Genomic DNA, 25753 nt, shown 5'->3' with positions numbered 1-25753 from the left:
AGGGTTCTTCTTTACTGGGCAGTGTAGACTCACGGTGGCTGAGAACAAAACCTCAGGGGTAGGGGGATGAGCTAACAAAAGAAGGTCCGATCCTTGGGGCCACACCGGGGTGGGAACCAGGGTGAAACCCCACGGCTTTGCCACAGGGACGTGTGGTCGTGTGGCTTTTGTTAGAGTTTAGGAATCTTAGTGTAACACATGAGCCTAAGGGGTCTCTGAGGATCCTTCCAACCCCAGACTGGAATGATTCACATTGCGTTCCACAGCTTTCTTTCCTGCAGGACACCTCAGGGCCTTTAAAAATGTCAGTGTTAATGCAAATCTCCAGAAGGGCATATAGGGTGCAAACTTGGACCCGGGAATACCCTGCAGGGTTGCTGTTCTAAGGGGTGCCCTCAGGGGGGTGCCCTCAGGGAGGATACAGGGCTTCTTCCCAGTAAAAATCTTCCTCTGACCCACAGTGGACAAGGCCTAATCCTTGACACCACAGTATCCATTTCAGAAATCAACATATGGGGGAAGCTCGCCTGAGCAAAGGTGGCTCCCGTGCCATGGGACGATGCAGCAGGTGTCAGAGGCCAGTGCCCTGCACTGAACGGTCCCCGAACAATTCCTGTCTCCCACATTAGAGGGGAGAAGAAAAGCTATGGCCGCATTGACTTAATGGTCTGCAAATGAGAAGGAGCTTCTCGCTGCCTTGCTTAAGATTCCTGGGGAGGGTTTGCTTGAGATTCTCCTTGGAGAAAGCTTCTCTTAGGCCTTCGGTTTGGAGTAGCTGTGACTCAGCCCCTGTGGTGTTCTGCTGCTAGTGCCCGAGCTTCTCCAAAGATGCTGGATGACTCTGCCTGGTGCCTTTGTCACCGTTCCGTAGAGGACACCGGCCAGCCACATTCGGCCAGCTTCGTGGATGTGTGACCTGTGCGGTCTCATGGGACCCAAGCTCAGAAAAGACCTGCACATTTGATTTTAGTGCTGTGCTCTCGTCATCCTGAAGTTCTCAATAATTACCTAATAAGGGACCTCCCACTTTCATTTTGCACTGAGACCCACAAATTATGTAGCTCATCCTGACCAGCGGCCCAGGGCCATGCTGTGAGTTGTCGATTGGTTGTCCAGAAGCAGAACCTGTGCCCTGCTCACCGCCAGTATGTACACATAGCAAATTCAGAGTGACTGGGGCCCCCTGGAGTACAGTTCACAGCCCTGAGCAGAAACCACACCACATGTGTTTTAGTTATGAAAATGTCCTTGGCCAAAACTTGGCCACATTTGCAGGTCACGGATTAAGGAAAATGAGACGTTTTGTGGGTGTCATATAACAGGTGTTTCAGAAGAAGTAGGTTGCGTGACATCAGGCAGAGAAGTGGTGGCGGGATGAACATAGGACTGGCCTCCATTGTAGCTTCTGGCCGGGTGCAGTCACACCCAGACCCCGGCTGTCCTGCTCTGCTCTCTGTGGCAGAAGTAGCGCGCACCCTGCTGACCCAGGTGACCCTCTGCAGCCTGCACTCCCCAGGGGGTGCCTGCCCCCAGCGGATTTGCCGTGTGGGCATCCCAGGCGCCATGTTCCTCCCGCCCACGGAGACTCAGCACCCCGCCTTCTGCTCTGCTCCGTGTGAGTCAGTCCCAGACAGGCTAATTTTAGTTCTCCTCCCCCACCTGTGTGCTTCCTCCAAATTAGCCCATCTTAATACCAGGCACTTACAACCAGAAAAGAGGCCTGCTTATTTATATTTTTAAACCAAACAAAAACAAAACGTAAGTGGCATCAGTCACACACGCACCTCCCTTTCTCTCATACCTGGTCCTCCCGGCAGGGCTCCCTTGTGGGCATACCGTGCCCAGCTCCCATTCCGGGCTGGGGTCGGGGTGCAGGACGAAGGGTGGAGGCCAGATGAACAGGTTGGGATGAGCTATGAGTGGTGGTTGACGGACGCTCTGCTTGATTCAAATGTTTCATGAGAAGGGATATCCTACTGACAACTGCACAGTTGTCTTTGGTCCGTGATATAGTTGAAGCCAAACTCTGTCATTGTCTGAGCCCTAACTGTGTCAGCCAAAGTGACTGGGATGCCTTTCCATGAAAAGGGAAACACAAGATGAGACATGGGGTGCTCCATAGGAGGCTGGCCCTGGTCTGCCTTTCCTATGCTAAGCTCAGGGGTAGCTAAGGCAAAGGAGAACATCTAGAAAGTTCCCAGAAGCCCACTTAGCCTGTGGGTGGTCCCACTAGAGTGACAGGTAATTTACTAGACCTTTCAGGATGGAAGAGCTGCTGGGGACAAAGCTTGAGGGCATGGTGAGCTCACCTGTCCCTCCTGAGGACCCTCGCAGCTCGCCCAGAGACAGTTCATCTGCCTCAGTGACAGTACGTGGCCTGCTAACCCTTCTTTGGGCCCTTACTGGGTGCACGACAAAATATCAGGCACTTTACAGACTCACCAGGGAACCTCATTTTATTGGGGGAAAATTAGAAAACTGTGTCTTAAAGAGGTGAGTCACTTGTCTTGCCTGTAGACACCCACCAAGGAGGCAAGGCAGCTAGAATTCTGGTTTAGACCCGCCTGATTTTAAAGCCGTGCCTCCTGCTCCCCACGGGGATGTACACCCAGGAGAAAAGGACGAGGAGGTGTCCGGTGGGAGCTAAGGTCCCATCACCGCCACCGTGCAGGTGGCACGTCCATGAATTCCTGGACCTGGGGGAGTTCTCTTGGCACATGATCTGATGTCCCCTTCACCCCATGTTCAGATTCCAAAGACATTATAATGCATTCTCCAACCGCCCCCCCCACATTCTGAACACAAAGCCGTCTGTAACCTAACTTGATCATAATTAGATTTTAACACATAATTACAAGATTAATGGATTAATTATAATTTATTTGCAACTCATTCAAAGCATTACTCAAAAAGCATTTTTCTTCAAGATTGTTTTGAGTTGCCCAGGGCAAGATAATTAAAGGGACAGAGGGAAAAAATGAAGAACACACAGCCTCCGACCTAATTATAAGATAATCAAATAAACCCCAAGCTGACTGTAGCCTGTAGTGCCTAGAAACCCGTTCTGTTTCCTGGTGTTGAATTGGGTCTTCGGGCGCCATGTTAATAAATTTCTCTGCCTAACTATTTTGCCATCTTTCTCTTTTCCGGAATAGCCCCCATTTGATGGCGAGGATGAAGACGAACTATTTCAGTCTATAATGGAGCACAACGTTTCTTATCCAAAATCCTTGTCAAAGGAGGCCGTTTCCATCTGCAAAGGAGTGAGTAGATTGGCTTCCTTTTATGATCAAGTCACCAGGAGGGTTGACAGGAGAGAGACCTTCCCCACGTGTCTAGGTGAAATGGCAGGAAAGTCACAACCCCACGCCACTGCTTTCGGCCACCGAGGCCTGGACCTTGGTGACATGCAGGGCAAAGTGGGAAAAGTAGAGGCCTGAAGAATGGATTCCACCCCAAAACCTTCCTGGAGCTCAGGCCCGGCCAGCTAGTCATAGGGTGCTTTAGGTACCGATTCACCTCATGAAATTGTGGTTCTGGTTCCCGGAAGTAACCGTGGGCCCATTAAAAATGTTAGTTCTCTTCTGTTGCCTCACTCGGCGTGCCTTGGTTAGTTCTTTGTTCATTTCTCTGTTTTTGAGATATAATATACATACAGAAATGGGCACGAATCATCAGTGTGCAGATCAGTGACGTGTCACAAAATGAACACACCCGTGTAACGGCCTGTTTCCAACACCCGAGAAGCCCCTTCCTGTTCCATTTTGCAGTCACTGCAGAGATGAGTTGTGCCTGTTTTGAATTTGGCATTTTGAACTTGGCACAAATGGAATCTTGCAGTAGATGCTCCCCGGCCTGGCTTTTTCCCCCCAACATCGTGATGGTGAGATTTTTTCATATCGCTGTGTATGGTTGTAGTTCCATCTTTCCTATCACTACGTAATGTTCCAATACGTGAACAAACCACTTTGCTTATCCATTCTACTGCTGGTGGGTGTTTGGGTCGTTTCTTCTTTGGTTTGAAGCTGTTACAAATAGAACTGCTATGAACCTCCTGGGTCATGTATTTTGGGGAACATGTGAACAAATTTTCTGCTTATTTTTGTTTCTTTGTTTTTTTCCCGTTTTATTGAGGTATAGCTGACAAATAAAATTGTAATATATTTTAAAGTGTACCACGTGATGACTTGATATACATACACAGTTGGCCCTCGGTTCCACACCCAGGGATTCAAGCAACTGCAGATTGAAAATATTTGGGGGAAAAAGTTATATGGTTGCCGACATGTCCTATGTGGTTAGATCTACAATGGCTGCATCTATACTGAACATGTACAGAATTTGTTTTTTCTTGTCATTATTCCCTGAACAATACAGTATAACAACTAATTACATAGCATTTATATTGTACTAGGTATTATAAGTAATCTAGAGATGATTTAAAGTATGTGGGGGGATGTGTATAGTTATATGCAACTATTATGCCATTTTTCTATGCGGGCCTTGAGCATCCATAGATTTTGGGATCTGCGGGGGGGTCCAGGAACCAGCCCCCTGTGGATACCAAGGGACAGCTGTGCATCGTGAAAGGATCCCCACGGCCAAGTTCACGCATCCATCACCTCTCAGAGCTCTTTTTCCTCTTTTAGAAGCAGAACACTTAAGTTCTACACTCCTAGCAAATTTCAAATATACACGATGATCAGCTGCAGTTCCCACGTTATACATTACATCCTCTTGCGTCTACTTTCTAGCTGATGACCAAACATCCGGGCAAACGACTGGGCTGTGGGCCCGAGGGAGAGAGGGACGTGCGAGAACACGCCTTCTTCCGGAGGATCGACTGGGAGAAACTAGAGAACAGGGAGATCCAGCCGCCCTTCAAGCCCAAAGTGGTGAGTAAGGGGCGCAGCCGGTTTCCTGAGCCCTGTTCCCCAAATCCTGGAGGTGTCCCACCAACCCTTTTCCCTCTACAGGGTGAGAAAAATGGCCAGGTACCAGCCTTGCACTCAATTCTGTGGTCTGAGCAACCAGGATTCCTGCTGACTTTGACAGTAAAGAGAGACCAGGCAGTGAGGGGGAGTCTGTGTCCACTGCGGGGGGGGGGGGGGGGGGGGGTCTGTGCCCATTGTGCGTGCCAATAGGGCAGCTGCAGAGCACCCCCTTCCCCACAACACGATTAGAGAGCTGGGGCAGGTGTGCTTGGGGTTTGAATTTCGTGGACTGAAATTCCTTGATGTGAGTCCTTCACCAGACTTCTCATCTGCTTCCAGCTTTCCTGGATTTCCTGGATCTGTCTTGCCCCGAAGGTAGCCTGAAGCGTAACTGATTGCTAGCTGTCCGTTGGCAGGCCCTGGGTGCAGGTCCCCGCTGGCCCGTCCCTGCTGTAAGGGGTGTGTGGTGTCAAGCACCGTTTTGGGCGTTGCCACCTTCATTCAGATTCTTCCTCTATGACTCCCTTTTGTTTCTTTCCTTTGTTTAACAAATGCTACAGGCCAGGCCCTGTTCTCAGGGGTTTAACAATTAGGTCATTTAACCCTCCAACAACCCTGGGAGGTGGGTACTGCTGTCCCCAATTACAGTTGGAGAAACAGAGGCACAGAGAGGCTGAGTGACTTGCTGAGGGCACAAAGCTGGTCCAGGTGGTGGAGCCAGGATTCAGACTCTAGTGTCCTGGCTCCTGGCTCTGTGTCCTCACGCACTGCACCATTGCCCCATCTCGGACTGACCTACACCAGTTTTCTGGTTGTTGCCTGCAGCCCGTGTTTGCCTTTCTCAATGTGTACATCTCGGGAGGTAAACTGAGAGCCTGTACGACATCAGCCTCCTCACTCATGCCACCTGCCACTTTGCAGTGCCTCCCAGGGAGCTGCTTTTCCCTGCACCCCATTTCTACAGGCCAGTGGATCTGTGCCTTCCAGCTCTGCCAGCGTCTCAGCCAGCGTTGGGTAGTCACCGCTGTACCTCTGTTGCTGAGACTGCAAAGACTGCAGCTTTATTGCACAGTTTCAGAAGTGTCCACTGGGTGTTTCGGCCCCAATGTGTCTCCTCTGACAGGTGCCCCCTGAGCAGGCAAAGGGGACCTTTCCTGGTGGCTGAGTTACTAACTGGGTGCCACAGAGCTTTATTGTTAGAGCGGCCACTTCCTCGTCAAATATGCGTATGTGTCCTCCACTCCAAGAATAAAACTGCTGGTGGTGAGCCCATTGATTTTATATCTCCAAGATATTTTTAGCATGAACTGAAGAAAAACTGGATTTAATCAGGTCAGTTGACTTTCTCCTGAGTCAGCATTTCAAACAAGGCCATTATGTATCTGCCACCCCACCTTCTCTTTAGCCAGTCCTGGGCACTGATTTCAGGGGCTCTCATAGCATCCCCACCCTTTAGTTTACAACACCGGGTTTTGAGGGGTGAGTCGGGGGGAGACAGAGTGATAAATGGTGCTGCAAACGGTCTCGGTGGAACATTCTGTTAGGGATTTTCCTTTTTCTCTTTCATATGTATTTAGTCTTCTTTAATAAGAAAGGTACACAATAGCATCTAGCACACAGCTTAGTTTCTTTACAGGAACAACATAGAAACACACACCGACCCTGCTTTTAAGAGTTAAACAAAATGCAGTTACTTGTCAGTCACTTTCCAGAAAAAAATGAAATGCAGCAAAGTCACCCTAAAACACATCTTTGGCTATTTGTTCCCACCTCACTTTCAGAAGAGCTTGTTTATTTGCACAGTGTCCCACTTTTTATGGCTACTGCAGCCCTAAACTCCGATGTAGAGAAAGCAAAAGGGTGACTTGGCTCCGGCAGCCACGCATGTCATTCGTCCCCTGTGGGCCCTGGCAACCATGGAGGCAGAGTCACACCATGGCAAGCAGTTGAGCCGTGAGCCGTGTTAATTTATTTACTCCTGGAGTGCTGCTGTTTATTTGGTTTTTCAACTGAGTGCTGGTTAAAATAAAAAGAAAAGCTAAATTGCTTCTGGCTGTAAAGAAACAGCCCCTGAACTCACAAACAGAAGCAGAAATCGTGAGCCAAGGCCCTAAAACTGAAGGGTTCATAGGAAAGGCCTGTTTGGAGGGAAGGGCCTGTCAGAAGGAAGGGAGTGGAGAGCTTGCATCTGCTCAGAGCGAGATTTCTCAGGCAAAAGCCCACATCCTGCTGGAGAGCCTGCCTACAAAAGAGGAAGAAGCCAGAAAAGTACAAAGGGACAGGACATGGTACCGCAAGGGAGATAAAAGCAATAGTGGAGGTTGGCAGCAAGGGGCTGCAGGAGTGAGCAGCTGAATTTTCATCCCAAAGCAGAAGGCAGTCAAGGGCAAAGTGACAGATTAGGAAAGTCCTGGTCGCTGAAGGGGCTCAGTTGCCACTGGTCCCTGGGCCACGCCAGCTGGGTCGGCTCTGAGTCTCAGATGCAGGGAGCATTTCAGCCGCCTCCAGAACATCGCTGCTCGTGGTGCCACGCAGGAGCAGAAGGACACATGCGAACAACAGAAGAAAGCCAGCGAAATCCAAATGTCATCGAGGCTGCCGACTACACCGGGGTCGACGCCACAGCAGAGGAGAACCAACTGGGTAGCAACGCGATCCCGTTATGTCATTTCCCATCTTTCTCGGTAAAAAGCATAGCTCCCTGATCCAGAGCTAATGAAAAGGTCAAAAGCGTTTACGGATGAACCACAGAGCCGCGTGTCCTCTGACAGGCTGTTTAGTCATTTCAAAGATGCGGCAATAGCAGCCAAGCTATCGCTGCCGAGAAAACAGTCAGGCAAACATACTGCTGCCAGAGACTTTTTCTTAACATGTGCCGTGATCCCATTTCAGAGAGCATCTCGCCTCTGAGCCATGTTTGGAGCCCCGGAGGATTGAATTTGCTCATCTTGGTGGAGTTTGCTCCATGCTCGTTGAGCAAGTGCTGGTGAATCAATTTCCCTGAGATTTACCAGAGTGGCTACTGGCTCCTGTGAAATCAGGCCTTTGGTTGGTGTAAATACCAACAGCAAGACTTCAAGGACCCAGTTATCTGCAGGGCACTTTGGGAGATCAAGTTGGCACTTGTAAGCTCGGAACTGTCATCTTTGTTTAATTTTTTTATCTTGTTTTTTGAACCTCCGATGAGAGATTATTCCCAAACCACCGACTTCCCTAAGAGAGCAGAGGAATTCTGTCGCTTAGCCACAGAGCTTATCCGGAGGAATCAGGGTCCCCAGACTGTCCCATCTCTTCATTTTCCTGCCTGCCAAAGTGACATCACTGAAGCTAGACCAAAGTGCCACGGAAAAAGTGAAATTCTGCCACCGAAGACGTTGCCTGATGCGGTGGCTCCATCAGCAGGCCGCCACGGCCACGTTACGGGCAGGATCTGTAGTGTGGCCGTGGCCTGGCTTCTGTCTGAGTCGCCCATAAAGGAGCAGAGAGAGGAGAGAGACTAGGGTGGGTGTGGGGGCTGTGGCTCAGAGGTGTGCCTGCTCACACCCCAGGCACAGAGTGGCAGCGGGGAGGGAAGTGCCTGCAGGAAACCCACGGGGTGGGGGTGAGAGGGGAGCGCCCAGTGTCCCCAAAGGCCACCGCGTGCAGTTGTGAAGATGGAGATGATTTTCTAGAAGGCGGCTGATCAGTGTGTGCTGGTTTTTTTTGTGAAACAAAAACAGCTGTGTGTGCTCTGTTGGAGATGGAGCAGCCGCGTCACTCTCTTTCCCTCTTTATGGAACAAAGCACAGAGCAAGCTGGCTTCAGTGTCCCTTCAAGGAAACAAAACGTAGAGGAGCCTCTGCTCCACAGACGCAAGGACCATCCGCTCAGCATTTGGCTGATGTTCTGAACGAAAACCTGACCCATCAAAAAGAGGCCCGTCAGTGCTCAGAAGACCCCATGGAAGAAGACACCTTTTTTTATTTTTAAGTTTAAAACAAGATGTCAGCCCTAAAAAGGTCAATGCTCAGTTTCTGAGGGAGGAATGAGAGGGTCCCGGCTGCCTCCTGAGGCCTCAGGTAAACCAGGAGGTGACGCGGCCCACCTGTGTGGCCCAGCATCCTGAGAACTCGCCGGGGGAGAGGCAGCTCTTTCCCTCTGCTTTGCCTGAGAGATAAGAGGCCTGAGTTTTAGTCTCTGCAGCACGCCTCAGAGTTGCACCCCCGTGCGCCAACATCCTGGTCTGGTGTCGTGCTGAGTTTTGTAGGCTTTTATCCTGATTTATTATTTATGTGCATACAACTCCCAAGAATAGCCTTCTGATTTCCACTCATCCTGCCCATGATAAATAACCGTCTCTACAAATATTGGGAGTGGAAAGTTAATTGATTTTTTGTTTTTGAATTCTATCTATGGGTATTAAGGAGTAGCATAGCTAGTTCCCAGACAATCCAAAAGCACTAGCTGTGCTTAAATGGTTATTAGAGAGAGAGAAATTACTCTGTAAAGTTAACACCGAGAAATATACCCCAGAGTTGATAGGTGAGCAGAGCACTTTGGGAATAGCCCGTTGTTCACAGGTAGGCTTTCTAGTGAAATTACTGTCGTTATTTTATCGAGAAGAGACAGAAAAAATAATAACTTCCACATCAGGACATTGTCAGCCTTTCAGCAAGAGCCAGAGAGACGAGCATGTTGAGAGCAAGTGTGGGTGTCACTGTGGTGAGAACCCAACGTCACATCAGGTTCCTTTTCGCAGTCAGTCCTTTATTTCACAGTGTCAGTGGCTTGTTTAGAGAGTTTGATGATGGTTTCATTATCAAAGTGGTTTCCGTGTTCCTTTTTATCATTTTAATTTATTTTGAAATAATGTCTAATTTCAGGCTTGCACAAGAGTTGCAAAAATGGTTTGAAGAATTACTGTATTCCCCTTCCCCAGATGCCCTACGTGTTAACATTTTACCGCATTTGCTTTATCAGTCTTTATAGCTGAGTGCACGTGTGGGGGCAGACACACACGTATACGTTTTGTTTTTTTCCCTGAATCATTTGAGAGTAAGTGGCAGACGTAATATCTCTTCACACCGGGATAATTCCATGTGTGTTTCCTAAAACGAAGCACATCTCATGGCGTTATGTTCTTTTCACCGTTGCTCAGAAAAGTAATTTGTGCAGAGCAGCAGCTGTCCAGGTGCGAGGAGGTGGAGGGGCCCTCCCAGCGATCATACCGTAGGCAGCCTGGGGCCGCGTCTAATCAGGTCTCTCGGGTAATGCGTAGGTAGGTTCATTGTCTCAGCCTTTCAGTGGAAGCAGAAGCAGTGATACTAATTACAATGGAGATTCTCAAGATTTCAGGGAGCTTCACCGAGGACACAGGAACACTAACCAGCCCTTGGAGCCTGCAGTCGGCCACCTCGGGATGTACTTAGGGTTGATTTAATAAGCTTTTACACCAACCTGAGACAGCATCTTCTACTTGGTTAATTAGGGGCAAGAAGTCTTCCTTTTCTTTGATAATGACTCTCCCAAAGACGTTTCTGCCTGAAAGAGAAATGGGAAGAAACGAGACATTTAAAATGGTAATCAATGTAAATAAGTAGCTGTAGTGCAAGCCCCAGGGAGCCGCAGTGGCGAGTGACAGGACCAATGCAGACCCTGTGTTCCTCCGGTTTTGTGAAGTGACAAGTTCCCATAGTCTGAAATAAAGGTCTCGGATAACAACAGTCGTTACAACAACCTGCCTTGGAAAAGGAGCCTTCAACCGTCCAAAGAGGGCCATTCATATAAAGACCCAAAGGGGCATGTTTGTATTCCACAGAACACAGCCTGGGATAAGCCAGAAGTTTTGCCCTCACATGCACCTCATACCCGCCGGGATCTGGCACCTCCAAGAATCCACTCCTTTAACATGTGGCTTAAGCCTGTGTCTAGCACACAGCGTGGCAAAAATCCCACCCCCTCAGGACCAAAACTGGCCCTTTCTGAAATGTGCTCTAGGGCGACAGGTGAAACAGGCGCTGTTAGTTTCTGAGAATCCAGTGCCTGTCACCAGCCTCACCACGGGTTCCCAATCCCTATTTTGAAAGTTATTATTAAAATACTAGCTCTAGGTGGTGAAGTAGACAGGCAAGCAATAGAGAAGGGTAGAAAGTGAAAAGTCACTCTCTCCCCCTCCCCAACTACTGGCCCCACTGTTTACTATCTTTTCTGTAACTTTCCAGAAAGTTGTATGCGCATGTGACTGTATGCCCAGGTGACGATGGCCCACGCATTCGGTTTTGCACCTTGTGTCTGTTCTACAACACTATTATCTCAGAGGTGTTTCCATGTCAGCTCCTGTGGGTTTATGGCGTCCTTCACATGGGCCATTCCAATTCTTGTGTTCCGAGGCCAGGCACTGACTGTTTCCCAAATACTCTCCCCTGTCCGTTCTTCTTCTCCAGACTGTCCGTACCAAAGCGCACTGGCTTCAGTGGGCATCCAGGTCTTCGGTGAGCACCTTTCCAGAACGTTGGGTGACTGAACAAGCACGCTAACCTCACGCGTTAACCCTTAGCGTGTGTGCCTGCTTCTTGTGTGGGCCGTGCACGGAAGACGATTCCCTGAGCACGCGGGTCTTCTTAGGAAGGGCAGACCCACCGCAGCTGCCCAGGGGCCCTGCTCCCTCATCGGTGGTTCTGTGGTATGGCCGTGACCGCCCAGGAGGCCCAAAGCAGACTGCACCCGCTCGTTTCTGCTGCTGGTTATTTAATTAAACCAAGACCATGCTCCACCGCAGTCAGGAAGCCGTGCACAGGTGTGGGCGGTGCTCTTACTAACACCCTTCACCAGGACTGCGGCACCGTGCTACGGTCAGCCCCCAGAACTGGGGCTGGAAATACAGCTAACGGTTCCCCTAAGACAAGCGCCTCCAGCTGCCTCTAGTAATTGTCACGGACGTCCCCGCCTTATAAGTTTCCTTTCTCCTTCCTGTTGCTACACGCCTTTTCTCTTGGTTTCTTCCACGCTCTCCCTGCTCTTCTGGGTTTTGTTTGGATTTGCTTTGTGATGGCGGTGTTTTCGCGCTTCTCACACGCCCCCTAATTCCCATGCCAGTGACCGTGGGTTACATACGACATGACTGAGAACCAAGGTAAAGGACGGGATTGAGACCGACACATGTGTGGTTCACGGTCGGGGGCCTCTCCCAGGTAAGCCTCAGAACCGAGAAGCCACCCTCCCCAGGGCAGGCTCTCCTCCCCACAGCCCGTGACCCAGGATGCACAGGGTTGTGAGTGGACCGTGTGTCCCGTGGGGCTCCGGATGGGGAGCGCTGCACTCCCCAATTCCACCCAGAGTCCTCGTCCTTCCGTGCTTTGTCACGTCTTCACCATGCCTGATTTCTCCTGGGTTCATTTTATCAACTGGTGGTTTTTACCAAATAGGTAGGAATGTCAAAATAACAAAGGAGTTAAGTCCTGAATCCCGAGCTAAGGAAGGGGGTAGATTACTCAGTGTTCATCGTGCTTCACACGGTGATCACATGCCTTGTACGTGCCGGCGCTGGCTCTCCACGTTGTACCTTTCGGTCAGTATCGCGCCTGCTCAGTTAGAAAGGGTCGCACACCTCCTAGCACCTTTGATGCCTTGGACGGTGGATATTCACATCACCATTGTCGTTTTACAAAGAGGGGCAGCGAGTTACCCAAAGCTGTACCCTTGGCTTTTGACTTCTGGTCGGGTCCTTCACCCCATTGTACCTCCATTTTTCCTTGGGTGTCAGACGTGGCCCTGTGAACACAGACATCGTCTGGTCTCAGAGGTACCAGAGGACCTGTCTGGGCTCCCACGCTGGCCACTTAGGTGTGCGCCACCTCCTGCCCTTCATCTTTGTCCCACAGCAGTTACATGCGTGGTCTGTTACATCCCAGATGTGAAAAGCCTCAGCTGGTGAAAGATTCAGGTGGCCTTTGAAGCTGACGACAGTGCACACCCAGCCAAGGAGTTTTGCTCACAAGGAATAAATGCTGCCTTTAGCTTCTGTGTATTGTCGAGTGGCCCAGAGCTCCAAGGTCAAGGACAACCCAAACCTGCTGTTATCACAGACTGCGGTGGAGGCTGCCCTTTCAATGGCCATGGTAATAACCTTCCCACTTCCTCCCTGAGGCACGTTGGGAGGATGTCTGCACTCTGGCCAGCTTTATTTTTCACTCAGGTCATCACTCGTTCACTCGCTCATTCATAGTCACAGGTACCACTAGCTGTCCCCCGAGCCCTCTCCTTACTCCCCTCTGCCTCTTCTGACTCCCTCTCAGATCCAAGATGGCACCCGAGGCCCATGCCCATAAGCTGGTGGTTCTGAGTAAGACTGGCTCACAGGTGGTAGCAAGAACCGCTTTTACCTGAGAAATACAGTCGCTTATTAGAGCCATCGTTCGTCTTTTCCCCAAAGATCCAAAAAGTGCTGACTTTCAGGATCCTGTTTAGTACGCAATGGTGACTGTGAGAATAGTTGCAGTTCTCCACACAAACATCTTGAAAAACAAGCAATTCAAGATCTTGTCCAGTTTGATTTAAAGGACAGTGTCTTTTTCTGGGCCTCATTTCGCTAAGAGCTGTGGAGGGCTCGGTTTTGTTTTTTTTTGGGGGGGGGCGCAAAGAGGACCTTATTGGGGAACTGTGTGTACTTCCGGGATTTTTTCCAAGTCAAGTTGTTGACTTGGCGCAGTTCAGCTCCAGGTCCAGTTGCCATTGCTAGTTGCAGGGGGCTCTGCCCACCATCCCTTGCGGGACTCGAGGAATTGAACTGGCAACCTTGTGGTTGAGAGCCCACTGGACCATGTGGGAATCGAACCGGCAGCCTCCGGAGTTAGGAGCATGGAGCTCCAACCGCCTGAGCCACCGGCCAGCCCAGGGCTTGTTTTTAAAGTGTTATGAGACCCTCCCTTAAAACCAGCACTTTCTCACAGTGCTGAAGCTGGGGTAAAAATAGCTGTCCTCCCGCCCCTGCCCCTTCTGGGAGAAAAGTGGCTTCTTTCTGGTATGACTTCCCTCGGGATAAAAATTCCTTCTGTGTGCTGGGTCTCATCGGGTTCTCAGATTCAGCTTCCAGCTTTTCCGGGGCTTGCTTCCCCGTGGCTCACAGTTCTTACTCTTTGCCCTCAGCCTGTCCCAGCCTCAGGTCTCTCCACTTCAGTGGACGGGTTTAAGAAAGGCTTTCATTTGCCAGCATGCAATTTCTCTCTCTTTGGGATCAGGGAAATCCCACCAGGACTGAGAGTGAGGAAAAGGAGGAAGAGGTTCCCAGTGGTGGGCAGTCCTGAGACCGCGGGCGGCATTCCCCCTGCACATGCTCACAGCAGCGCTGGCGGCCAGTGGCCTGGTCCCTTAGTGCTGCCGGCCCCCGCTGGCCCAGCACGAGGCCTTAAGCAGCGTGGGTTTCCATCCTGTGTGTTACTGAATTTGGCTTTCTGAGCTGTGGTAGCCCTCAGGAGTAACCCTCTTCTGGACCATCCTGGACCATCCTGTCCCTGTCCCCAGGCTTCTCAGTAGTGATGTGTAGGTGCTCCCTTTTTTGGATCTTAGAAACTCTTCGTTTAGTTGTTTTTTTGTTTTATTTTGTTTTCACTGTTCTGTGGCAGTTCAGCCATGACTTTTGGAATGTCCCATTGGAAGATGATTTGTGAACACCACCAAGATGGCCCAGAAAGGGTCAGGCCTGTGCAATCTCTTCACAGAATGGATGGGCAAATCCAGAGCTGGACTGATAGATCTCCAGCCGGGAGAGGGACATTTTACCTTGGCTTGCTTTCCTCTTTCTTCTAGGGACGGCACCTTCTTTTATATTTTTCTAGAAATTCCTTGTTGTTCATCTTTGCTTGGTTAGTGAACAGCAAGAGAAATGCTGATGATCTCTTTCTAAGGGAGCCTCTGAGAGCGCTCACAGTCAATTTACTTGAATGGTATTGATGAATCGAGTCCCCAAAGGACATTCTCCTCGACGCCAACCCCACCGAGGCTATAACGCTTGCTGACACCACTTTGGCCTTGGACTTCTGCAGCTTCTCCATTCTCTGCTGTCACATATGGCTGTTGTTGCCTAATTTCCTTGTTTGGCCTCATACTGACCTTAGGACCAACTGAGCCTCACACTGACTATATCCCAGGTTTCTCAACAATAGCACGGTTGACATTTTGGACCATCAGTTCTTTGCTGTGGGCAGCTGTCCTGTGCACTGCAGGTTGTTCAGCAGCATTCCTGACCTCTACCCTTGGGCCAAGTCATGACAACCAGAAATGAATTCAGATATTGCCAAAGGGCCCTGAGGAAGGGGTGGGGCGCAAAATCATCCGTGACTGAGAACCACTGGTATATCCAAAGGAGGACTGCTTCTTGAGCTGTTGCCATTGTCACGGCCGTGTCTGAATGTGGTGCCCCGTGCAGGTCGGTTCTGGTTGGTTGATTGGTTGGTTGGTTGGTTGGTTGGTTGTTTGATTGGTTGGTGGGTTGGTTGGTTATTTGGTTGGTTGTTTGGTTGGTTGCTTGTTTGGTTGGTTGGTTGTTTGGTTGGTTGGTTGCTTGCTTGTTTGGTTGGTTGGTTGTTTGGTTGGTTGGTTGGTTGGTTGGTCAGTTGAACTGATGAATCCAGTGCAGAGCCCTGATTAATTCCTGGGAAGAAGCGTTGCTTCCTTCTCCCTCCAAGAGCCTTCTGAATGGTTCAGAATGGCCTGTCCATGTGGGAGAATGCCAACTCCAGGCTCCGCTTCTGCTGACCTTTGCTTCGAAGGCACTTTGTGTTCTTCCAAGGAAAAACGCATTTGGAAACAGGGAGCGTGGAGGGCAAACTCCCCTGTCCCACGTGCAGGAGGCAGGACCTACGTGATGAGCATGACTAATAGTCAGTATGGCCTCCATCGAGTGGCTGGAAGGGCCCCCGAACAATCCCTGTGCCCCGACCCCGCCTACCCCCACCAAAACATGCGCCCCTCACCCGCCCACCAGTCACTGGTCCAAACTCGCCTCTGGTTAAGAGCAGGTGTAACTTATGAAAAGGAGAATGACCCAGAAATAAAGCTATCCATTATGAAGACCTTACTTTGAATTCATGCCATGCTTTCCAACGTGGTAGGTACCTAGGAGCAGATTTTGTTGACGATAAAAGGGGAGAAAAAGCATAAAGAAACTAGATTCTCAAAGAAACCTTCTAGAAGATGGGGAAGAGATGTGGAAAAGGAGGTGAGAACATATGGCCCATGAGACTAAACTGGCCTTAGAAAAATAACAGCGTGTGTGTCACGCTCTCACCACAAGCTGGGTTGTGTGCAAAACACTGTACAGGTATCCTTCATAGCAGCCCAGGGAGAGAACGCTCCCCTTTTACAGATGAGGGAATGGGGTGGACCACACGTCACAGTTTACCTAGAGCCATCCTCATAGCCCCAGGAATGCCTGGTTAGTTTACAACTCTGTTGACTCATGTGCCCTGTGGTACCAGCAGGTGAAAGCGATCGTTTGTACCATGTGGACTATGACACTTTGTGTCACCAGTGCACCTTCCAACACCCCCGCCCCGCCCCCCATCTTGGAATCACCCTGGGATCCTCGCGGCTTCAACATGCCACAGCCCTTCTGGATGGCTGGGAAAGTGAGGCTACCCCTTTCCCCCATGTAGGGGTCTGGCTGCCGGCAGTGGTGCTTAAGCTGCTGTGCTTCTCAGAGCCTCTAACAGGGCAGCTCTGCCTGCAGCCCCGTCCGCACTGAGCACCATGGGGGACGTGAAGGAGAGGAATAACCAAGACAGACAACAGGTTTTGCTCTGCCCGCTGCAGGCGCCGGTGCAAACCTCCAGCCTGAGCCCACCCTGCAGGTGAACTCCATGTCGACCTGTGTGCCACTTGACCGGCTATATTTAGACGTGCTGAAGCCAGCTGGGCCCATGCGTGAAGGCCCCAACCTGGTCACCACACGTACCCCAACGTCGGTTCAAGATTAATTTAGGGGTTGAGGTTTTTAGAACATCCCAGTTGGAAGACAAGAATAACACAGCTTTTACTTTATTTCAAATACGGTTTCAAAGAACCAAATGGGGGGCAGTCCTCTCAACCTCTGGGTTCGGGGGTAACTGCCCACATTCCCGCCCAGCATCCTGGCCTTTCAACATGGAACAGTGACTGATGGCCCCGGGCGTGCGGCATCCATGCTCATGGCCTTGCTTGCTCTGTGAAGTGGAAATGAAATGAAAGAGGCTGCCCCCTTTTTGCTGCCTTACTGTCAACAGTGCATTTCCACCTAAGGTTTCGGTGCTGGCGGTATTTAAAGATTTACAACAGAGTGAGTCTCCATTCTTGTTGGCTGTGCCTGGCTTTTGAATCCAGTAGACCTGCAAATCCTCCGAAATTCTTCCTGCCTAACCAGCCCCGATTGCCCCAGGCCACCCTCCTCCCTGCAGAGGGTTCTTGGAGAACAGCTACCCGTGTGATCATACTGACCGACCTCTCCTTTTCTTTTTTCTCCACAGTGTGGCAAAGGAGCGGAAAACTTTGACAAGTTCTTCACCAGAGGGCAACCTGTCTTAACCCCTCCCGATCAGCTGGTCATCGCTAACATAGACCAGTCTGACTTTGAAGGGTTCTCGTATGTCAACCCCCAGTTTGTGCACCCCATCTTACAGAGTGCAGTATGAAACTCACCGGCGAGAACGAACGCTTCCCCAGCCCCTAGCCCCCCCAGCAGTGGGAAATGATCCTTAACCCTAAAATTTTAAGGCCACAGCCTTGTTTCTTGTTCCACGTGGGGGCCTGAAAATTGTAGGGTTATTAGTCCAAATGTGACCAACTGTTCAGGGTCTCTCTTACAACCAAGAGCATTATCTTAGTGGAAGATGATATAATGTACAGTGTCTAGTTGAATTATGTAGACATCACCTCTGGCTGTAGGTTAACCCATCCTAGAAAGTAAGCAGACTCTTGCCCCTTTTTGGTACGATTTGATATATTTTTCCATATCCTCTCTCTGTCGATTTTAACCATCAGGAACACCCTTCCCCCCCACCCCACCCCCACCCCGTCAGTGATGTGAAAATGCACCTGCCCCAGGGCAGGGGGCTGGGCACATCTCCACCTAAGGCGCCTTTGGAATGAAAGAACAGGGATCCCAGAAAGTAAGCCAGGCGGGACTGGAGGTAGGGAGGCTTCTGAATACCTGCCACTTCTGTTCTCTGCCTTGATGGGAAACAGTTCCTAGATTCCGACAGGCCGGGATGTCATTTGCACACTCAGTTTTAAAAAGAGAGAGAGAAAGAAAACCTCAGATGAGTGTTCGGTGAATCTGTCATCTTGTACCCTACTTGGTTGATACCTATCTTGATACTTGCATTTCTTTTTAAGAGGCCAAATCTTCTAAGGACTTTGCTAAATGAGCATGTGAAATCATGTCAGATCAAGGATAAACCAGTGTGTACGTATGTCCATTTTAATCTCTGGGAGATTATTCTGTGATCCAACGTGCCATCAGCAATTATGCCACTACTCACAGTGTTGTTAGCCAACCCCTCCCCCCCATGAAGATTTTGCTACCTGCTTCCTCAGAAGCTGAAGCGGACGCCCCACCCCCTTTTGTATACTTATTTATTGAATAGGCTGCAGTGTCGTTTAGGAGAGTACGATGTACAGTAACATAAAGTCTTGACTCCAGTGTCAGTCCCTCCAGATGGGTTTCCCGCCCGTCTCTGGCCTTGGACATCCCCTTGGGGATGAAAAACAACACAGTTCTGGTTCCCACTTCTAGTTCATGTTGAATGACACCCCCGGAGCTGTAGAATCAGGCAACCTGGATACTTATCAGCTCAAAGATGTTTTATTGCAAGAAGGATTTTAATATTTTTTGCAAATGCATCATGCAATGAATTTTGCATGTTTATAATAAATCTTAACAACAAGTGAATCTATATTGATATAATTGTATCAAGTACAAAGAGAGTATTATAATAATTTTATAAGACACAACTGTGCTATATTTGTGAAGGCTCTTGTTTCTAATCTGCTTTTATGATTAAGTTTTTGTTTAGTTCTTTGCCGCCATGCTTCCTCTTCCCAGCCCCACCCCATGTGTACCCTGCACATCGGCACTATTGGATATATTAATTTTTTAACATAGATCTAATTTCAGAAATGAATGGCTACTTTACATATTAATTAGGCACACACACACACACACACATATATACATATATGTATATATGTATATACATACATATATTTGACTCTATCCATAAACAAAAGTTTTGGGGGATTGTTTTTGAGACTCTCTCTTAGCTTCTTAATGCCGTCCTCTGTTCTGGTTCCTATGTCATTCTTCCTCTTGGGGACAGTGGGGAGTGTTTGACTCTAGTGTGACTAGATGTGGTGTCATCACAGCCCCGGGGCTGGGCTGTGTTTGTTTGTTTCTTCCTTTCAGCCTTGTTACTGTTAGTGACTCAGGGTAGGAGGACGGGAAGGTGCCCTTCCTGATGTGTGTGCACGGACGCACGAGAAGCACGCTGTCCAGCTTGCAGCCCTGGGAAGGGCCCGCACGTCCGTTCCAGCTTGTACAGACTTCATGAGACAAACCGTCCAGCAGCTCCGGGGCACAGCCACCCCCTGGAGCTCTGAGCAGATTCCTGTAGAGGCTACAGCTTTTCTTGGAGCTGTTGCTAGAGCCAGCCTTTCCATCTTGTAAGAAGCACCTCTGTGGGGAGACACTGTCCTAACGCAAGGTCCTGAGCGGAGCCACTCTTCACGACAAAGTTCAAAACGGAGTCGCTGTCAGTCCTCGTGGAAGGACGCTCCGTTTCCCCCTTGTTCTCCAAAAGCGTCTCCCAGCTAAGTGCCTCCTCAATCTTATTCTGGCTGTTTGCCTGAAATTCATGTCACACACAACCCCTGCAGGGGCTCTGAGATGGGAACCCCTGGCCAGAGGAAGAGATGGGTAGGGAACGGGTCAGACCGGAAAAGCGTGTCTTCCTCTGCCATCATTGATGGACTGCAGACTTCAGAACTTCCAAGGGGACCTGGCACCTCCAGAGCTGCAGTCCTGCTGGTCAGTGCACGTTTTGGGGACACTCCCTCACCGTGTGTGCCTCATTTGGTCTGACAGAAAAGGGACCAGTTTATAGAAGGAGCCTAGGAAACAAAAGAGCGGGTCACCATGCCCCAGAACAGAGCAACAGCAGGACGGGTCCCCAGCCGAGCCCCAGAGGGGAGGAAAGTCCCCAAAAAGTACACATGGGCCGTGGACCATTTGTTCCCAAGCCCCAGGCTGCCCGCCTGTTTTGAGCCAGCAGCAGCCTCCGGTTGTCACTGAAACAGCCAACACATTTCCAAAGGATTCCTATTTTTCTAGGAAACATAGTCAACATCTCAACTGGCTTGTATTCTTTCAAAATGTGTGACACAGTCTTCAAAGAAATGTCCTGCCTGGGGGACCCAGCAGTCTGCCTAAGGGATGGCATGCTTGAGGACCAACTTGGTGGGGGCGGGGGGGACAGTACAAACCAGAGCCCAGTGACATGTTATCATGACGTAGCAGGTTTGGTACAGTGCTGTGTACCGAATTTAGATAAAGGCTAACGTGTGTAAGATTTTGGCAGCCCAACATAGTTATTGCTGAAAGAATAAGTCATGTGGGTAAACATGAACAAAATTCTAGCCACGGTGTTGATTTATAAAATCCGATGGCATTGTCCCCCTTCACGGCATCATGTGACATAAAAACGCAAGGAAGGGGCTGCTGTTTTCACTGCAGCAGCCCTGTTGGAGGCTGGCAGGAGGAGGACGCCCTGAGGGTCAGGTGACGGGGACTCGGGGACTTGGGGACTCGGTAGGAAGCTCCAGCCCCTGAGCATGGTCCGTATCACCAGGGGCAGTGGAGGTCCAGGGCCCCCAGCAGAATCGAGTGCGAGCTGGGTCTCCCTGATTCTTCAGGCTGTGACTCTGACAGGCCATCAAACGGCCTTGCATTATTTCCCCTTGGAAGGTGGCGGCTGCCACGGTGGAACCTCCCTCTGAGGCTGCGGGCTGGTAGGCTGGCAACCCTTCTCTTGGCGTGTCATCTAAAGCCCTCAGGTGTTTGGTTTGAACGTAAGGAGCTGGAGTGTACCGCCACGTGCAGCCCTCGGAGGTTAATGGCAGGTTCCCTCAAGGCAAGAACAACTCAAAAGGTTGATACGAGACCCTAGGAACCAAAATGATTGCTCGTCAACATGTCTCCTTGTCTTTTATCCCCTTGACCTTGTACAAGCTAATGCAGAATCACTGTCTGTCTTTTCCAATAAGGCTTTCTTATTAGGAATTTTGGTAGAAAAGCAGAGGTTAATTGCTCTCTGGATGGTTGGTTCAAAGTTGAAGGACAAAGATTCATGCAAATGGGCAAGTGACTGTTGAGCATCTCTCCGAGTGCAGGTCCGTAGCAGAGCACGGCGACTTGCTGGAATGAGGTGCAGACCCCCAGAGAGCCACCTATAGACATTCTGAGAAGGGAGCGGTTGGGAGAGGCTGAGGTGGGTAAGGAGTTTAGAGAAGAAGAGGGTTTGAGTGCATCTGGAAGGTGGAAGCCAGGAGGGAGGAGAGGGCACCTTGGGGAGGAAGCTACTGCCATGTCCGGTGGCTTTGGTGCAGGTGAAAGTCACCACCTGCTGGTCCTCCAGAGCTAGTTTATCGCCAGGGACACAGACTAGTCCTCGGAGGCATCTCCCAAATGCCAGCAGCATCCTCCCCAGCTGCTAGAAGCCCCCTTCCGCGCCCTAGCTCTCTGGGCTGAGACAGACCATCTACCTGCCCTGGGGTCCAGTAGGTCGCCACCCGTTTTCCTCGTGGCTTCCTGCCGAGCATCCTGGCAGCCGGGGGCGGAGGGAGAAGTGGCAGAAGCAGCTAACACTAGTGCCCACCTGATTCCACTTAGCAAGAGAAATGTGAGGTTGGGCTGGGATTTGTCTACCCTGAAGAGGGGGGAAGGTGAGAGTCTATGTTTTTAAAAAGCCTCGGAAAGGCAACAGCATCTGACAGTCATTTTCTCACGTTGGTCTCACGAAGTCACCTGCTTCTTGGGTGTGCATATCACACCACTTCCTGTTTCTTTAAACCCAGCACTGGCAGGCGTACCTGCCCCCCAATCCCCCAACTGAGCGCACCAAACCATCATAATCGTGCAACGGACGCTGAGCCAGGGACCCAAAGGACAACGACCGTAAAGGTGACAGTTACAGTGAAGGAAAGGGTCACTCTGGGTATTAGTGACCACACCCTAGTTTGACAAGGAGTGTTGGGAAACATTTTCACATTTCCCTTGAGTTGCTGGGGTGACATTTTATGAAATACAGCGGACCGTAAATATTCCTGTCATCTCCCTTTGGGCTGATGGCACAGGTCTGGGGAATGCTTATACTTTTGCTCTCAGAGGATGCAGACTATTGGGGAAGGTTGCCTGAGTTAGACGTGGGTGCAGGCATCTAGAAATGGGGTCAGCCACGATTCTGTTAAGTCTACGTGCCAGGGACGCCGGGGAAGGTTCAGAGTGAGTGGCTAGGATCCCTCTGCCTCCCACCTGTGTGACCAAGTGTCACTTAATAACCGGGCAGGTCCAACTCAGTCATCAAACAGCCTTACAGTGACCCTAAACTAAGGCCCACAGATTCCAAAGACTTTTTTTTAAACCTCAAGGAAAAAATTAATTTGTTAATTCCAGTAGAACAACTGGATATACCGGGCTATTTGTACTTTTTTATAGAGAACTTTACTAACTCAATTATTCTTTAAAAATGAGTTTTTAAAATAAAGCTGCTGACAATTTGATAAGATTCCAATCACATGGAGCCTGAGGGCAGACTCGGCGGGTCAGCTGGAGCGCCCCTGACCTGCACTCCACTTCTACTGCAGGACTTCCCCGAGCTGGGGGGGGGGGGTCTGCCGTCCTCATCAGAGGGGCTAGAAGTGTGGGTGGGATATGTTGGCAGACTGATGCCCTCCGTATTGTTAATAGACACTGGGGAAAACTGTCTGCGGTCTAGAAACTTTCAGACCATAGGAAAGATGGCTTTACTGTCCCCTTTCCAGATGCAGCCCTAGGATGGCATTCCCTGGGGGCCCCTGGAGCCCCTTTCCTTGCTCTGCGAGGCTCTGTGACCACCTTTTGGCCACAGAGTGGGGAGAGCACTCCCTCAGCTCTGTCTCCAGCCTCCAGAGGTCCCCAGGTCTCCCATTCGGTGAAAATTCAGAGATGTCCCATGAGGAATTTGCCCACGGGGCAATTCAGAAACAGTTTTAATATCCCTCAGAAAGAAGAGGTGGCAGTGAGCACGCCCAGTGGCAGCTGTTTCAGAGTCTTCTCTTCTGTAAGTAGACAGGACCCTGCTTTTCAGAAAACAAGTATCAAGTCTACTTTATAAGAACCTTTTTTTCTAAAAGAAGACAAAAGGTGGCTTCATATTTTGTGATTACACAGCTGTGTCTTTGTCTCCTCTGCTTAACTTTAGGAGTATGTATTCCTGTGATTGTTCGTAGATTTTTGTTAATACTCTTCCTGGAAGAATGTGATTCTTTTCTTGAGGGAGTTAGTGGACTATTCAAAAATCATTCATGAAGGCAGTTATTCTTTTACGTCTAAATGGTCTAAAAAATTCACCTCATATCCCTTCTATTAAGGTCTTTCAGAATAACTTTTATAGATGGTCAGAAACATTTGAAATCATTGCTTTTGCTGCATAATATCGTGTGTGTGTGTGGAGGACATGCCATGTCTAAATCGTACATTGAAAAACATCGTATCAGATCCCCAATTTGTATGAAGGAGGAAGAGGGAGAGCCGGAGGTTGAGGTTTTTCCTTCTGTATAAGCACCTACTGACAAAATGTAGAGGCCATTCAACTGTCAAATAACATTGGGTTTATAACAGGCGAGATGAGTGTATCAATGACTGCATTGCTTTTCTCATTTCGTATGACCTCTAATCTTTGTTTGCATGATATGCTTTGTTAGATACATTAATTAAGTGTGTACGAATAAATATAATGACCATTCCTTAGTGTGCCTCGTCTCATTTGCATCCCTTTGTGGCATCACCGTTATTTTCCAGGTGTTCATCTCAGAGCGTCTGGACACACTCTGCACGCAGACTCCATTTCAGTTCACGTTGTTGTTTTTTCGTTTTTTGTTTTTTGTTTTTTTGTCCGCTTAAAATACTTTATGCTTTGAATTGAAACCCAAACAGTTACTGGGACAAAGTAGCGGTAGGTCATTCATTCATTCCTCCGTTCATTTATCAGCCATTTGTGGAGCGCCCGCTGGGGCCAGGAGTTGCACCAGGCACTGGGAACGTGGTAGAGAGGAGGGCTGGCATGGCCCCTGCCTGCGTGGAGCTTACATTCTTGCACCCCTAAACTGCAGGGGACACACAACAGCGGATGAGGACACTGTCCAAGGTGGGACCGTCCCCTTCCACTGGAAGAAGGATTTCAGAAGGAATTCAGCTGAAATCTTGGGATTTGATATTTTTCACACATCCTGTTGACTGCAGTGTAGACTCAGTGTCACCCCCTTTTAGTGTCAGCAGCCTTCGTCCTGTACTTATTCATGGGTGAAAAAAAATGTGAAATAGGGAGGGAACATTCCAACGTCCCCAGTGTCTTAAAACTCAACACTCTGAAGGGAATTGGCCTCAAAAAGAATTAAAAGCCAGTCGCAACAAAAATAACACTCGTGAAAGTTAAGGTTCAGCCTTGAAAGTTCATCTGTGCTTCCTCGTCTCCTTTGGGGGGACTGCTCTGCCCCTGCGCTCGCAGCTTCTTCCCACTGCCACCTCCCTCCCTCCTGCCCGTAGCCCCCAGCCCTGCCCCTCTCTGCTCTGCATCCAAATGCCTTTCCTCCAGGCCCTGCTTCCAGCCCACGAAGTCCATTACCGAGTGTTGGGACCTCGGCAAGGTCAAATGTGGCTGGTCCTCCATCGGGACTTAATAACCCAGCAGTCTGGGGATTGCAGCTGCCCAGCTCTCCCCGGAAGCCTGCGCCTTCCTCTGCCCCACGCACCTACCTACGACAGACATCCGGGAGCCTCTGCCTGGGCTGGCGCCCCGTGCTGAGCCAACTCAGGGTCAGTCAGCTTGACACAACCCCTGCACTTACAGGCACACACATCCCCTCATGCCCGGGTCCCTGCCGTGGGCCTGGCACTCATGCCCACCTCCTCCATGTGCAGCAACACCTAGAAGCTTCTCTGTGCCCCACACCCCTTCATCCCTCATCTATCTCTGGAGAGGCAGCCCAGGTGGCAATTAACAAGTTGCGTACAGTTCACGAGAATCTTCGTTTTTTCTGAGCCATGCGTTGACAGATAACGAGCATTCTCGTTTTTACTGTTGACTCTTTACTTTGCATATTTTATTGAATTACTTGTAGAATAATTATTTATAGAATAATTTATAGAATAATTTATTTGTAGAATTTATTATTTATATAAAAATAATAAATGACATAGAAGCATTTACGCTTTAAAGAGAAGAGTGCATTTAAAGTAGTTTCTTTTAAAAACCTGCCGGAACAGAGGGGTATGAGGGATTTAAACCCCGCCGTACGCAACGTGTTAAGAGCAAAACTGCAGCCACGGTGCCCGGCGTCCCACTTACCATAGCAATTGTTTGACCAGGGGCAAGTTATTTGTGCCTCTTGTGCCTCAGTTTCCTTATCTGTACAAGTGCCTACATCACTGGGTCACTAAAAGAGCGAAGGACTAAAAGTGAATCTGGAGCGTTAGAACAGAGCCTCCCATGAAGGAAGAGCTGGCTTTCCTTACAAGGACTGATGGAGACTGGCCCAGCAGAGGGTGGTGCTACAGC

The 25753-nt window shown here is 49.7% G+C and overlaps 1 protein-coding gene across 1 annotated transcript in view; it reads left to right on the top strand.

Moving 5' to 3' along the window:
* The window catches only part of PRKCA (protein kinase C alpha), a 383486-nt gene extending 359544 nt beyond the window's left edge, over positions 1-23942 (top strand). The window contains exons 15-17 of the mRNA XM_019732863.2: positions 3156-3263; positions 4755-4895; positions 17411-23942. Coding sequence (XP_019588422.1) covers positions 3156-3263; positions 4755-4895; positions 17411-17575 — 414 coding nt within the window. The 3' untranslated portion in view covers positions 17576-23942. The remainder of the gene's footprint in view (positions 1-3155; positions 3264-4754; positions 4896-17410) is intronic.
* The last annotated feature ends 1811 nt before the right edge of the window (positions 23943-25753 follow it).

Source organism: Rhinolophus sinicus, linkage group LG15 (genome assembly GCF_036562045.2).
Source record: "Rhinolophus sinicus isolate RSC01 linkage group LG15, ASM3656204v1, whole genome shotgun sequence".
Lineage (NCBI taxonomy): Eukaryota > Metazoa > Chordata > Mammalia > Chiroptera > Rhinolophidae > Rhinolophus > Rhinolophus sinicus.
This window is presented reverse-complemented; position numbering and strand designations above follow the sequence as displayed.